The sequence below is a fragment of the Tachyglossus aculeatus genome, chromosome 16 (genome assembly GCF_015852505.1).
Source record: "Tachyglossus aculeatus isolate mTacAcu1 chromosome 16, mTacAcu1.pri, whole genome shotgun sequence".
Lineage (NCBI taxonomy): Eukaryota > Metazoa > Chordata > Mammalia > Monotremata > Tachyglossidae > Tachyglossus > Tachyglossus aculeatus.
The window spans coordinates 671733-687097 of record NC_052081.1 but is presented as its reverse complement, the minus strand read 5'-3'; the positions used below and the strand labels follow the sequence as shown (position 1 = coordinate 687097).

Sequence of the window (15365 nt, the reverse complement as noted above, 5' to 3'; positions counted from 1 at the left end):
TTTTTCAATAAATTCCCAGCGTCATGGCATCTCACTCAACAGGGTATGTACTGGGAATTCTGGCTCCCCGCTACGGGCTGCAGCCCTTGACCCAAACGACCATCCTCCAGCACAAGCTGAGTCTCACAGGAAAGGTGGGTGCCAGAGTATGGAAGGCTCAGAGTAACCCCCTGCTGCTCCTGGAAAAACAACTCAAGGGTGAGCCATCCTGACCGTGAGGCATCACTAACCCTATCCTGTGAAAGCCTTACACAGAAAGACAATCGAGGATATTGGTTGTGTGAACAAAGAAGAGGAGGGCCTCTTCAAAGCCCCCACAAGTCTGAACAGCCCGGTGCCCACCCCAAATGGACAAAGCGTTGACTAAGCTGGGCTTCCCTGAAGCCTGCGACTAAACAGGTTGCTGGTGGCATCCACGAACCATCCCCAACAGTATAGGGTGGCATCCAGTGAGCACTTGGATTGGGATTGGCCAATCCCAGGCTTCCCGGGGAAGCTGTTCTGCCGGCATTGACTGCCAATGGAATGGATTGAACGTGGGTCACCTCAAACCCTGCAGGTGCTGAAGAGCTGAGTGGGGTAGAAGTCCCACATGGTGGCTGGGTCCCGGGGAAATTTCCGCAGGAGTGAGTATCATCTGGGACCCACAGCCATTTCTGATGCCCCTGGGCAAAGAGCTGAATTTTGAGAGGACTTCTAGACCTGATCCAGATTTACAGGGCTTCCAGGGATGGAGTTGACAGTGGCCGGCTCATTCCATGGACTAAATGTAGAAATGAGCTCTCATCATCCTCGTTATCATCATTGCTATCACCACCACCATCATCATCGTGGGCATCATCATCATCAACACTGATGGAAGCCTATTGTGAACAGACCACTAGATTCAGTGACTACCATGCACAGACCTCTGTAGTGGATGTCCAGTGTATCCAGAGCACTGTATCAGAGGCCTGTCGGATGCAGAGGGCTGACATAGGCTCCTGTGATTTGGTGAACATTGTACTGGGTGCTTTGGAGATTTCAATGAAAATAAAAGTCCCCAGCTCTTGGGGCTTAGAATCCGAGCTTACAGCTCCCAAGAAGCCTTAGCCTTTAAGCTCCTGAAGGGCAGAATCTATGTTCTTTACCTTAATTATACTCTCTCAAGCAATCAATCGATGAATCAATAGAATTTATTGCGGGTTTACTGTGTGCAGAGCACTGTACTAAGTTCTTGACAGAGTACAATATCAAAGAGTTGGTAGACATGTATCCTAGCCACTAGGAGCTTACGGTTTAGGAGGACAGATATTAAAATGAATTATAAATTATTTGTAATATATACATTAGTGTTGGAGGGGCTGAAGATGTATATGAGAATATGAGATGCATATGAGATGCCTAAGAGAAGCAGCATGGCTCAGTGGAAAGAGCACGGGCTTTGGAGTCATAGGTCATGGGTTCAAATCCCAGCTCCGCCAACTGTCAGCTGTGTGATTTTGGGTAACCATCATCATCATCATCAATCGCATTTATTGAGCGCTTACTGTGTGCAGAGCACTGTACTAAGCGCTTGGGAAGTACAAGTTGGCAACATATAGAGACAGTCCCTACCCAACAGTGGGCTCACAGTCTAAAAGGGGGAGACAGAGAACAAAACCAAACATACTAACAAAATAAAATAAATAGAATAGATATGTACAAGTAAAATAAATAAATAAATAGAGTAATAAATATGTACAAGCATATATACATATCTACAGGTGCTGTGGGGAAGGGAAGGAGGTAAGATGGGGGGATGGAGAGGGGGACGAGGGGGAGAGGAAGGAAGAGGCTCAGTCTGGGAAGGCCTCCTGTCAAGTCACTTAACTTCTCTGGGCCTCAGTTACCTCATCTGTAAAAGGGGGATTAAAACTGTGAGCCCCCTGTGGGACAACCTGATCACCTTGTAACCTCCCCAGCACTTAGAACAGTGCTTTGCACATAGTAAGCGCTTAACAAATACCGTTATTATTATTATTATTATTATTATATGAGTTAGATGAAGTCAGCCAAGTGTGTGTTTTTCCACCAGCTGTGCTCCTCAGTTCTCGCCCGGTAGTGGAGGAGACAGACTGTGGAGGAGGTTCAGGGCCTTGGGGTGGTGGTAGGAGATGGGCCGAGGGACAGGGGAGGGACGGGGGGGAGTTCAGTGGAGAGGGCGGCGTTGAGAGCGTCGATTGGAACTTTAAGAGAAGGTAGTTTGGGTATAGAGGCCAAATGCTTGGGTCACCTTCCCTCCCGCTTCCTTCGAACTCTTTTCCCTCCTCCTTCTCCCTTCTCTTTGCCCTCTCCAACCCTCGTCCGTCCCCTCTCGTCATCGGTCCCTCTGCCCAACTTTCCCGCCTTTTCCCGCCCGCGCGCGCCTAACGGCCTGCAGGGTCGCGCGCCGGCCCCGCCCCGCCCCCTGCCGGCGGCCAGGAGAAGGAGGAGGAGGAGGAGGGGCGGGGCCGGGCGCCATGGGGCCGTCGGGGCCCGCGCTCCTGCTGCTGGGCCTGGGCTGCCTCCTCGCCGCCCCCGAGCCCGACCCGTGGGGCTTCTCCCGGTCCGAAGTGGTCATCCCCCGGAGGCTGACCCCCCGGGGCGGGGAGGCCCAGGAGCCCGGCCGGCTGTCCTACCTGCTGCCCCTCGACGGCCGGAGGCACGTGCTGCACCTGCGGCCCAAGCAGCTGCTGCTGCCCCGCCGCCTGCCCGTCTTCACCTTCACGGCCCGGGGCGAGCTGGTGGAGGAGCAGCCCCCCGTGCCCCACGACTGCTACTACCGCGGGGCCGTGGAGGGCGCCCCGGATTCCCTGGCCACCTTCAGCACCTGCTTCCGGGGTCTCTGGGGGATGCTGCGGCTGCACGGCCGCCTCTACCAGGTGGAGCCCCTGCCGGCCTCCGCCACCTTCGAGCACCGGGTGTCCCGGCTGGTCGACCGGCCGCCGGGCAACCTGACCTGCGGCCTCACCGACGAGGAGATCGCCCGTCAGGTGACCCAGTTCCGGCTTCCGGCCTCTTCCCGTCCGATCGACTGGTACAACTCCTACCTACACCCCAAGTATTTAGAGCTGGCCGTGGCGGTGGACAATGCCTGGTACAGATTCAGAGAAAGGAATTTATCCACAGTCCTCCAGGACACGATTACCCTGGTCAATTTTGCCGACTCACAGTTTCAAACGCTGAAAGCTCACATCTTTTTGAAAGCCCTGGAAGTCTGGACAGACTATGACAGAGTGAATATTGCACATCCAAAGTTACTTCCAGTCTTTAAGGAATTTTTACCTTACCAGCAAAATCACATGTATCCCCGTACCCACCATGATCTCGCACATTTGTTTGTGTCGAAAACTTTTCCCGATGCCTTGGGGTGGTCCTATGGTGGCAGTATCTGTGATAAAGGACGGATGGGGTCCGTATCCATTCTAGTAGGGAAGTCACTACTTAATCCCGCAGAGTGGTTCACCCACGAATTAGGGCATGGGCATGGCATGGACCACGATACGGACCATTGTAAGTGCGATGCCTCGACATGTATCATGGGGATTAGTGGTTCCCATAACGGAGGTTTTAGTAATTGCAGTTTTAATGATTATTTCTCCTACACAAGCCGTTTTGCCCCCTGTCTCAATAATATTCCAGAACAGTTACCGGTAGTAGAGAAATGTGGTAATAAAGTGGTGGAAGCAGGAGAGGAATGTGACTGTGGATCAGAGAGGGAGTGTAAGAAAGATGGCTGTTGCCTGTCAAACTGCACACTGAGCCCTGGGGCAGAGTGTACCTCTGGGCTGTGCTGCAAAAGATGCCAGTTTGTTCCAGCCGAAAAGGTCTGTAGGCCAAGACAAGGTGAATGTGACCTCGATGAGTTCTGTAATGGGACCTCTAATTTGTGCCCAGAAGATATGTACAAGCAGGATGGGACCCCGTGTAGTGGCAGCGCCATCTGTTACCATGGTGCTTGTCATTCTCACCTTCAGCAGTGCAGAGCCCTTTTCGGTAAAGAAGCCATGGATGCTCCGTTACTGTGTTATGAGGAGGTGAATGGGTATATTGACCGATTTGGGAACTGTGGGTTAGAGGGAAACCTTTACAAAAAATGTTTGGTAGGTAGTATGTTGTGTGGAAGAGTGCAGTGTGTCAATGTGATGACCGTTCCTTCCATGCCTGACCATACGTCAGTCATTCAGACTCATGTGAAAGCCAACAATACCATGTGCTGGGGGACAGACTACCATGCATCAATGCACACAATGAGAATCGCTGATATTGGAGATGTCAAAGACGGCAGCTTCTGCGGCATCGGCTTGATATGCATTAACAGGACCTGCCTCAACGTGTCTCTCCTCAATTACGACTGTGAACCTCAAAAGTGTAACAGTAAAGGGGTGTGCAACAACAAGAGAAACTGCCACTGCGATTATGGCTGGGCCCCTCCATTCTGTGAGGCACCTGGGGACGGAGGGAGCGTTGACAGCGGCCCTCCAGGCAAACCGGTTATTGCAATGATGTTTCAAGTTTGGTTCTTTTTCATTCTCCGGATCATTCTTTTTCTTGCCTCCTTGATCCCGGCCTCCATGAAGTGTATAAAAGTTTGTAAAAAATTGTCATCATCAAAAACAACTAGAAAGGGAAAAAAATGACCAAAACGTCCATGGGATCCCCAAATCAGAGGTAAAGCAAAATTGTCTGGTTGTGTGTTCTCTATGCAAGCTTCAAAGATACTGCCAGAGGCCTTTTTGCTGAAAACAAAGCTATTAGTTCCAGGGTGAACATTTTGATTGATTTTCATTCTCAGGACTCTATGGAGCCAAGTTCCATGGCTTGGTCTATTTTCAATTGAAAAATAAAATTCCATTTTTATTTATAACTGAGTGAAATTTGTAGAGCTTCTTAGTAGTGTGTCATCACTCTCAAATGACATGTGGGAGTAAGATGAAGGCTCCTGAGCCTGGGATTAAATGACAAAATTCCTGTTGCTGACAGAAACTTCTAGGGATCCTTCAGATAGATTGCAACTCTGCATCTCTAAAGGGTGGGAATATTGTCAAGCGTTGAGGAACTATGAAATGTGGGCTTATGCAAATCTGTCCATCAAAAGAACTGGACTGCAAACACTTGTAAAAGCAGCGCAAATTTGACCCCTAAGCCTTTTGAATCCGGGGCGAATCAGGGGACTTTTCTGGATGAAGCAAATGGGAGTAGATTTGGCAGGAGAACTTTGAGAGTAAATGGAAAAATGTCAACACAAGTGGGAAACATCCAATAGGGCTATATCAAGGCAAAAGAAGAGATGAAGGAGGAGGGAAGATAAGAGTAAAGACAGGGAAATGAGGAAGGAAGAAGGGGAAAAAGAACAAAGAAGGCAAATGGAGTCAAAAATGCTGAGTTGGAAGATTAAGAGGGGCAACAGCGAGAAGGAAGAAAACTGGTAGACCGCAGTGCTGCCATCTTCTCCAATCTAGAGGAAAATCTTTGTGGGTGTGTGACATCATGTCGGGGTCAGCATCCACAGTCACAACATAAAAACCTCAGGGATTAGGAGTGCCCCATGGATATCCTTTTAGAGAAAATCCCAATGTCAAACAAAATGTAGTAGAATGATATCTGAGCAGCTTGAATAAGTGTGGCAGGAATGTCGGATGAGATATTGGCTAAGTCATAAAACTAGGGCTGGTAATCAGAGCAGGGGGATTCAGTTATTCAGTCAATCAATTGTATTTACTGAGCACTTACTGTGTGCAGAGCACTGTACAAAGTGCTTGGGAAAGTACGGTATAACGGTAGGTACGTTCCCTGCCCACAACAAGCTTACAGCATAGAGGGGGGAGGGTCAGTAATATCAATAAATAAATTACAGATACATAAGTGCTGTGGGGCTGAGGCAGGGCCGGGGGTGAATAATGGGTGCATATCCAAGTATAGGGGCGATTCAGAAGGGAATGGGAGAAGAGGAAATGTATTCCTAGTCAAGGAAGGCCTCTTGGAGATGAGCCTTCAATAAGTATTTGAAGGTGAGGAGAGTGATAGTCTGTTAAATATGAAGAGGGAGGGCATTCCAGGCCGGAGGCAGGATGTGGGTGAGAGGTCAGCAGCCACGTAGACAACATCAAGGTTCAGAGTAGGTTCGCGTAAGAGGTGCAAAGTGTGCAGTCTGGGTTGTAGGAGGATATCAGGGCAGTAAGTTAGGAGGGGGTAAGGTGATTGAGTGCTCTAAAGCTGATGGTAAAGATTTTCTGTTGTGGAGGTGGATGGGTAACAAGTGGAGGTTCTTTAGGAGTGGGGAAACATGGACTGAACGATTTTGAAGAGAAATGATCTGGGAAGCAGAGTGAAGTATGGACTGGAGTGGGAAGACACAGGAGGCAGGGAGATCAGCAAGAGGCTGACGCAGTAATCCAGGTGGAATAGGATATTTGCTTGGATTAATGTGGTAGCAGTTTGGATGAGAAGGAAAGGGCAGAGAGATGATTTGAGGATAACACCCAGATTACAGACTTGTGAGACAGGGGAGATGGTGGTGCTGTCTGCAGTGATGGGAAAGTCATGAGGATACAGGGTTGTATGTGAAGATAAGTAGTTATGTTTTGGACATGTTAAGTGTGAGGTGTCAGTGGGATACCCAAGTAGAGATTTCCTGAACTCAGGAGGAAGTGTGAGACTGCAGAGAGGAAGAGCAATCAGGGCTGGAGATGTAGATTTGGTAATCATCTGCATAGAGGTGGTAGTTGAAGCCATAGGAGTGAATTTTTTCTCAAAGGAAATGGGTGTAATGGAGAACAGAAGGGGACCTTGAACCTTTAGAAAGTTGGAGACAGAGGAGGAGAATAAGCATCCAAAGAGATAGGAGGAGAATCAGGAGAGGATGGTGTCTGTGAAGCCAAGGTTGGATAATGTTGCCAGGAAAAGGGAATGCTCGGCAGTGCTGAAGGCAGCTGAGTGGTCGAGGAAGATTAGGATGGAGTAGAGGTCACTAAATTTGACAAGAAGGAGTTCATTGGTGACCTTTAACTGGGCGGTTTCTGTGGAGTGAAGGTGGCTGAAGCCAGATTGGAGGGGGTTAGGGAGAGAATTGGAAAAAGTGGAGAAGCCAGTGTAGATAACTCGCTCTAAGAGTTTAGAAAGGAATGGTCAAAGCAAAATGGGGCCATAACTGGAGGGGGCCAACACAGAAAGGAGAGAGTAAGAGAGATGGTGGCTTAGTTGAAGAGACCTATTGGAAGAGATGTGATTTTAATCACATCGTATCCAGAACAGCACTCTGTTCACTGTACTGGTGGCTGATTGGCTGGGCTGGTTAGGGTGGTGTGGAGCAGTCCTGGAAGGCTTCCTGGAGGAGATGTTCTAAACGTCCTTTCCCCCCCACCCCTTTTCCCTTTTCCTGTCAATTTGATAGGGTGCTGCTCGTTGCCCAGGGCACATTGAAGATTGGTGGAGTTTGCAGATTGGCCTCAGAGGTTTACTCCCCGTCCAACTTCCAGGGTTTGGGTGGTCATGTCAAAGCAGGGGCACATTCTGGGGACGAGGCCACTGCTGGGAAGAGGGATCCTTCCTTGGGGAAAAGTGCTGGAACATAACAAGGCTCTGCTCCTACTCTCAGGTGCAATCCATTCTCTTGTTTTCCCTTCCTGTTGTTTCTTGGAACTCAGGACAAAGGGGCTCAAGCAGCCTATGAGAGCGCAGCAACAGGAAAGCTGAGCCCAGACAAAAAAGTGGAGATGGGGAGGTGGAGGGGAGGGTTGCTGTGTAACCCTCAGCTAGGCATCAGACTGGGGCTTCTTTTCCAGGACTACAGCTCAGGAGAGGTGGAGAAAGGGTTTCCAGCAGTGGTGGTGGTTTGCACTGAACCATCCGCATTCCCTTGCCCAGTCTCTCTCCCCTCACCCCTTCCCCCACCCCCGTGTCTGGCAGCACACTCTGTGAGGCAATGGGTGTAGACTGTGTGGTGGGAGACATGGGACCTTTGGGAGCTGACCAGTTCCCACCCCCTCCCCACCTTCAAAGCCAGTGCTGAGTGGGTGGGGTTCTTCAGAAAATGGGGTTAAAGATTGGAGAGGTTGGTGTGAGGGCTGTCTAATCCTTTATTTGTGTAAGCAAAGTAGGTTGCATGTCCTGTCTCTGACCTGGAACTCCTTCCCCCTTCATACCTAATAGATCACCATGCCCTACTGAGAGCTCACCTCCTCCAGGAGGCCTTCCCAGACTGAGCCCCTTCCTTCCTCTCCCCCTCGTCCCCCCTCCATCCCCCATCTTACCTCCTTCCCTTCCCCACAGCACCTGTATATATGTCTGTACATATGTATTACTCTATTTATTTGTACATATCTATTCTATTTATTTTATTTTGTTAGTATGTTTGGTTTTGTTCTCTGTCTCCCCCTTTTAGACTGTGAGCCCACTTTTGGGTAGGGATTGTCTCTATGTGTTGCCAATTTGTACTTCCCAAGCACTTAGTACAGTGCTCTGCACACAGTAAGCGCTCAAAAAATATGATTGATTGATTGATTGATTGATTGATTCTCCCCTACTAAAGCCCTACTAAAATCAATTCTTCTCCAAGACGCCACCCCTAACTAATCGCTCATTTTCCCACCCTATTCACCTTCCCCTCTGCATCGCCTATGCACATGGGTGCCTACCTCTTAAATTATTTGATTCTCTTGCCTTACCCCAGTCGCCACAACATTTATCTACATATGTTTACACTGTCGGTGATTTACTTTAATGTCTGCCTCCCCCTCTAGGCTGTAAACTCCTCGTGTGCAGGGATTGCCCCTACCAACTCTGTTGTAGTCTCCCAAGTTCTTAATACAGTGCCCTGGGCACTGTAAGTGCTCAATTACTACCACTGATTGATTGATTGATTGATTCACCCCCTCTTTCCAAAGCCTGTAAAACTGGTTGTATTCAACAGTCTAGCCTACCTAACCCCCAAGGTACTTATCAGCTGATCAATGACATGTATTGTTCCCTCCCCATTAGTCTATGAGCCTCTTTAGAGACTGGGACTGTGTCCATCCTGATTATCTCGTATTCCTGTCCCTATCCTCAAGCAGTTTATTCATTCATTCATTCATTCATTCATTCAATCTATTGAGGGAAGAAAGGCCGACAGAAATAAGCGAGAGCAGCAGGGAAAACAAGGATACAGCTAGTAAGGACAAGAGTATGATAAGAGTATGATAAGATTAAATCCCTCAGTAAATAGGTGACAAGCAAAGATTGGAGCTTACCACCGAGCTCTTTTATTGGCATATAAATACATACATACTGGGAAGGGGTGGATGTAAATCAATTAGTTAATCAATAGTATTTACTGAGCCCTTACTATGTGCAGAGTACTAATTGGGTGTTGACAGAGATAGGACTAGGGAGGTGGGTATTAATGAAAGAAGCAGCATAGGCTGCATAGCAATATAATTGTGGTATTTGTTAAGCGCTTACTATGTACCAAGCATATTAATCATAATCATAATAATAATGATAATGGTACTTATTAAGTGCTTACCATGTGCCAAGCACTGTTCTAAACCCTGGTTAGATACAAGGTAATCAGGTTGTCCCACGTGGGGCTCACAGTCTTAATCCCCATTTTACAGATGAGGTAACTGAGGCACAGAGAAGTTAAGTGACTTGCCCAAAGTCACACAGCAGACGAGTGGCGGAGCTGGGATTAGAACCCACGACCTCTGACTCCCAAGCCTGTGCTCCTTCCACTAAACCATGCTTCTTCTCCACTAAGTGCTGGAGTGGATACAAGCAAATTGGGTTGGACACAGCTCCTGTCTCTCTTGAGAGTCATAGTCTTAATCCCCATTTTACAGATGGGGTAACTGAGGCCCAGAGAAGTGAAGTGACTTGCCCAAGGCCACACGGCAGACAAGTGGGGGAACCGGGATTAGAACTCATGACCTCCTGACTCGCAAGCCCATGCTCTATCCACTATGCCATGCCGCTTCCCGCCTGTTGGCCTGTTCGCTTTTCCAGACCGCCAGCTTCCTCTGGCAGGTGTCTTCCAGGAACTCGGCCATCTGCGGCACAGGCAGGTTAAATACAGATGGGATGCGATTTAAAGCCAAGTCCAGGGATACCGTGACAAGAGGCAGGACCGGAGGCGGAGGGTTTCTGCTTGCCGGCCCAGCTCAGCCCACCCACTGACAGGAGTTTCGAACAACCTGCAACTTGTTCCATTACGCCGGTGAGGGAGGCTGAACTGGGCAGGACTAGTAGCCATCCGGGCTGCTGGTTTGCGGGCCCTGGCCCTGGCCTGTTGGAGGAGGGAGAGGGGGAGGGGGAGGAGCGTGGCAGACAGGGCTACCAATCTGCTCTGTGCCCAGGCACCCCCACCTCTCTCCTTGCCAATGACCTGGCCTGGTCAGATCCCCTGCCCACTTTCTAACTCTTCTCTCTCTCTTCTGGATGCCCTGATTGCTCTGGACCCTCAGACCACCACCCTCCTTCATTCCGTCTCCCCCTTCCTTGCCCCAATACTGCTGCTGCTCTTCCTCTTCCTCCTGATCTGTTCGCCATCCTCTCCTCCTCCCCTCCCTCAGCCCTGCTGTAGCATCAAGCCTAGCAACCCACCCTACCCCATTTCTCCTGAGGCTCAGGCCACTAGTTTGGTCAAGTTCTCCCTCACCTTCCCCAGTTCTCCCTGGACATGGTAAGTGCCTAGCAAATGCCATTTAAAGATAGGGAGCGCCTCCCCTCTAGACTGTAAGCTCATTCTAGGGTACTCTCCCCAGTACTTAGTAGAGTCCTCTGCATGCAGCAGGTGTTCAGTAAATGCTATTGGTTAAAAGTCTGCCCCAAGCAGGCCCATCCGAAGATAGTGTCTATCCTGTCTCCCGGTCCCCACTCTGCCTCACACCGTCCTCTGCCCTCCCTGCCTGTTCTGCCCTCCAGGGCACTGGATCCTTACCTACCTAGGAGGATGTTGTTTACTTGGGAGACCTCTGCTGGCTGGCACTCTTGACAGTCTGCAGTGCATGTTGATACCACTTACCTCCCTCCCACCCCCCAACTACAGGTCTCCAACCTACTTCTAGCTGCTCTTCCCCTATAAGACCGAGTTTCCACCTGACTTGCACCCTCTCCCCGCCCCAAACCCCTTCTCCATCCTTTATGCAGGGAAACGTGCACCAGAGGGGGCCGAATCCGGAGCAGATAGGAAGAGACACTATTCCTGTCATCCTGTCAGCTCCCTGGAATCCAGGCCTCTGCCGGGAACAAGCCAGGAGTGGCTCCAGGGATGAACACTGGGGCTGGGGGTGGCCAGGAGTGGCCAGGGGCAATGAGAACAGTTTCTCTGGTGGGATTTACTCTGCACCAAACACTGTGATGAGCACTGGTGTGGAGACTCTCTAGGAGAATCAGGGCAGAAAGGGTCCCTTCCCCACCCACTGCTCCTTGGTTGGGCCCATCAGGACTCCCCAGAGTGTGGTCCAAGGAGGCTGGGACCCAGAAGGCTGTGAATGCGGATGCAGGTTCTAGGCCGGAGCTACCGTCTCCTGTTATCCCAAGGTGGATCAGACCAGGGACCCCAGACGGAAGTGAGGGAGAATAATAATGATATTTTTTAAGCTCTTACTCTGTGTCAAACACCATTCTAAGCACTGGGATACATACAACTGCTCCCAGACTGAGCCCCTTCCTCCCAGACTGAGCCCCTTCCTTCCTCTCCACCTCGTCCCCCTCTCCATCCCCCCATCTTACCTCCTTCCCTTCCCCACAGCACCTGTTTATATGTATATATGTTTGTACATATTTATTACTCTAGTTATTTATTTATTTATTTTACTTGTACTTATCTATTCTATTTATTTTATTTTGTTAGTATGTTTGGTTTTGTTCTTTGTCTCCCCCTTTTAGACTGTGAGCCCACTGTTGGGTAGGGACCGTCTCTATATGTTGCCAACTTGTACTTCCCAAGCGCTTAGTACAGTGCTCTGCACACAGTAAGTGCTCAATAAATACGATTGATTGATTGATTGATTGATACAAGCTAATCAGGTTGGATACAGTCCCTCTCCCACATGGGGCTCAAAGTCTTAATTCCCATTTTGCCAGTGAGGTAACTGAGGCAGCAGCAGCATGAGAGAGAATCAAGGGCAGAGGCTCAAGTTAACTGTGCGGATAAGTGACTTGCCCCAAATCACACAGCAGATAAGTGGCGAAGCCGCGATCAGAACCTACCTCCTTCTGACTACGAGGCCATGCTCCGGCAGGGTCACATCCAAGAGATGTAACCACTGTCTGTCTTGGTCAATGGTGTGAATACAGCACCACCAGCAGTCATCCAGAAGAGATAGTTTACTCTCCTTGATCTGGTTCTTGTTCTCATGGGCACTAGGAAGAGTCCTCCCTACAGCCCTTCTGGGGACTCCAGGCCGGAGCCAGAGCCAGGCAGTGGGTATATCCCTCTGTTGCAGCCACCCCCAGGGACCAACTATGAACTGGAAGCAGTTCTGGCTCAGAATGCTGGATTTTATTCATTCATTCAATCGTATTTATTGAGCACTTACTGTGTGCAGAGCACTGTACTAAGTGCTTGGGAAGTACAAGTTGGCAACACATAGAGACGGTCCCTACCCAACAGTGGGCTCACAGTCTAGAAGGGGGAGACAGAGAACAAAACAAAACATATTAACAGAATAAAATCAATAGAATAAATATGTACAAGTAAAATAAATAAATAGAGTAATAAATACGTACAAACATATATACAGGTGCTGTATATATACAGGAGGTAAGGCCGGGGGGATGGAGAGGGGGAGGAGGGGAAGAGGAAGGAGGGGGCTCAGTCTGGGAAGGCCTCCTGGAAGAGGTAAGCTCTCAGTAGGGCCTTGAAGGGGGGAAGAGAGCTAGCTTGGCGGATGAGGGAAGGGAGGGCATTCCAGGCCAGGGGGATGATGTGGGCGGGGGGTCGATGGTGGGACAGGCGAGAACGAATGTCTCTCTTGTATGTCTTCTCTTGTATCATTTCTTGCAGTTAAGAGCTGGGACTCCTTGTCCCCTCAAGTATTTTTATTTCCACAAAGTACTGTCATGCCAATATTCTCCTTCTGTTTCCACAGCTCCCTTGAGTGGCAGGGAGGGGCAGGGATTGTTCTACCCATTTTACTGAGGAGGAAACCGAGACTCGGAAAAATTAAGTGACTTGCCCAAGGTCACACAGCCAGTCAGTGGCAGAGCTGGGGTTAGAAGCTGGACCTCCTGTCCACTGGTCAGAGCAAGGATAAGCAATCCCAGATTTGTGGGAGCCAGAATTCCCTCACCCACTCAGAGTTAACTCTTCACCTACCAGAATGCAGGCGCATTCAGGTCCCCTCTGGGCCACTGTGCTTTGGCCAAGCCCACCTGAAACCCAAGGCTTCCTAAGGGTGTTGGCCAAGGAAGGAGAGTAGTAACAACAATAATAATAATAATCACAATGGCATTTGTTAAGCACTTACTATGTACCAGGCACTGTATTAAGCACTGGGATGGAAACAAGCAAATCAAGTTGGACACAGTCTCTTTCCCATGTGGGACTCCCATTCTCAATCCCCATTTTACAGATGAGTAGGAAGGAAAGGAAGATGGCTATGAGAAGGTCTGAACTCTTCCTGCCGTTGAGCTGTGTGACTGTTTCAGAAGTCCTGGGTGGTGAGTTAGGCCTGACAGGGTGGGATTTGAGCTTGAAATTCCCGTGGAAGTGAGGGGACCCTGGTGGGGTGAGAAATGGGATTTTCTTGGCAAAGACCCAGATTCCCTAGGGCAGTAAGCTGTCCAAGACCAGAGGCTGCAACTTTTATTTCAATAGTGTGGTCTCAGGTAATAATTATAATGATAATTGTCATAATTAGGGTGCCCAGTACAGTGCTGCCACATAGTAGGAGTTCAGTACAGAGTTCTGCGCACAGTAATATTATTATTTAATCGATCAATCAATCAATCGTATTTATTGAGCACTTACTGTGTGCAGAGCAGTAAGTAGTAATAGTAAAAAGTGCTTACTGTGTGCAGAGCACTGGACTAAGCATTGGCGAAGAATGCCCAGGTGGGAATTAGACATAGTCCCTGGCCCTCAGGGACTCGCAGTCTAAAATAACATGGCTGTTAAGCACTTACTATGTGTCAAGCACTGTAGTAGGTACAAGATAATTACAATGGACACAGTCCCTATTCCACCTAGGCTGGCAGCCTACGGTGGGTCTCACTGTCTAGAGAAGCAGCGTGGCTCAGTGGAAAGAGCACGGGCTTTGGAGTCAGAGGTCATGGGTTCAAATCCCGGCTCTGCCAACTGTCAGCTGTGTGACTTCGGGCAAGTCACTTCACTTCTCTGTGCCACAGTTACCTCATCTGGAAAATAGGGATAAAGACTGTGAGCCCCCCATGGGACAACCTGATCACCTTGTAACCTCCCCAGCGCTTAGAACAGTGCTTTGCCCATAGTAAGTGCCTAATAAATGCCATCATTATTATTATTATTATGTCTAGTATTTCTTAGGTACTTACTATGGGCCAAGTACTGTGCGTAGATACAAGATCAATCAATCAATCAACCAGTCGTATTTATTGAGCACTTACTGTGTGCAGAGTACTGTACTAAGCGCTTGGGAAGTACAAGTTGGCAACATATAGAGACGGTCCCTACCCAACAGTGGGCTCACAGTTTAGATCAGATATAGCTCCTGGTCTACACTGAGTTCATGGCCTAAGAGGGAGGGAGAGCAGAAAAATTTATCCCCATTTTGCAGGTGAGCAAGCTGAGGCTCTGAGAAGTTAAATGACTTGCTTGAGATCATCCAGCAGGCCAGTGGCAGACCTGGGACTAGGGCCCAGGTCTCCATATTCCCAGCCTCAGGCCTTTTCCTCAAGGCCACACTGCTTCCAGTACAACCTGCTGCAAACAGTGGGGGCTTAACTTTGACCTTGGGTCAGCAAACAAGAAGGTAGATGTGAAATGTCACCCTTTTGCATAGTAAGCGCTCAGTAAAAGCCATTATTATTACTATTATTATTTTGCCCCCACTCCACATTTTTCTCTCTCTCCCTCCCCGTCTTCTCCTCTCTCTCCCTCTCCCTCTCTCTCTTTCTCTCTCCTTTACTCCCCTGGACCCAACCCAAGGCAGGACCCTCCCCCGCTATGGATTATGTATGAGTCCTTGGGCCTTTAGGGGCCATCCATGTGTCTGAATCATGGTCTCCCTGACTAAGGGGGCATGTCAGCCCCAGTGGTATGGGGAATAAGGGGAGGGGGCTTCACCCAGGGACAAAACAGAAAAGAGAGGCAGGAGGGAAACAGCGGACAGCCAAAGGTAAAGAGCAAAGTCCCCAGGCCGGGGCTGGACTCTGCCATGGATTTATCGACCCTCAGAAGAGTA

General features: G+C 49.3%; 1 protein-coding gene across 1 annotated transcript; it reads left to right on the top strand.

Moving 5' to 3' along the window:
• The first annotated feature begins 2471 nt into the window (after positions 1–2471).
• Positions 2472–4815, top strand: LOC119938503 (disintegrin and metalloproteinase domain-containing protein 30-like). The gene has a single exon (XM_038758347.1). It carries the CDS (start codon positions 2481–2483, stop codon positions 4638–4640), a length of 2160 nt encoding a protein of 719 aa, XP_038614275.1. The 5' UTR covers positions 2472–2480; the 3' UTR covers positions 4641–4815.
• Positions 4816–15365: the final 10550 nt, after the last annotated feature.

Excerpts from the sequence above, each read along its gene's own strand:
- LOC119938503 (XM_038758347.1), top strand. The coding sequence starts at position 2,481 with ATGGGGCCGTCGGGGCCCGCGCTCCTGCTGCTGGGCCTGGGCTGCCTC.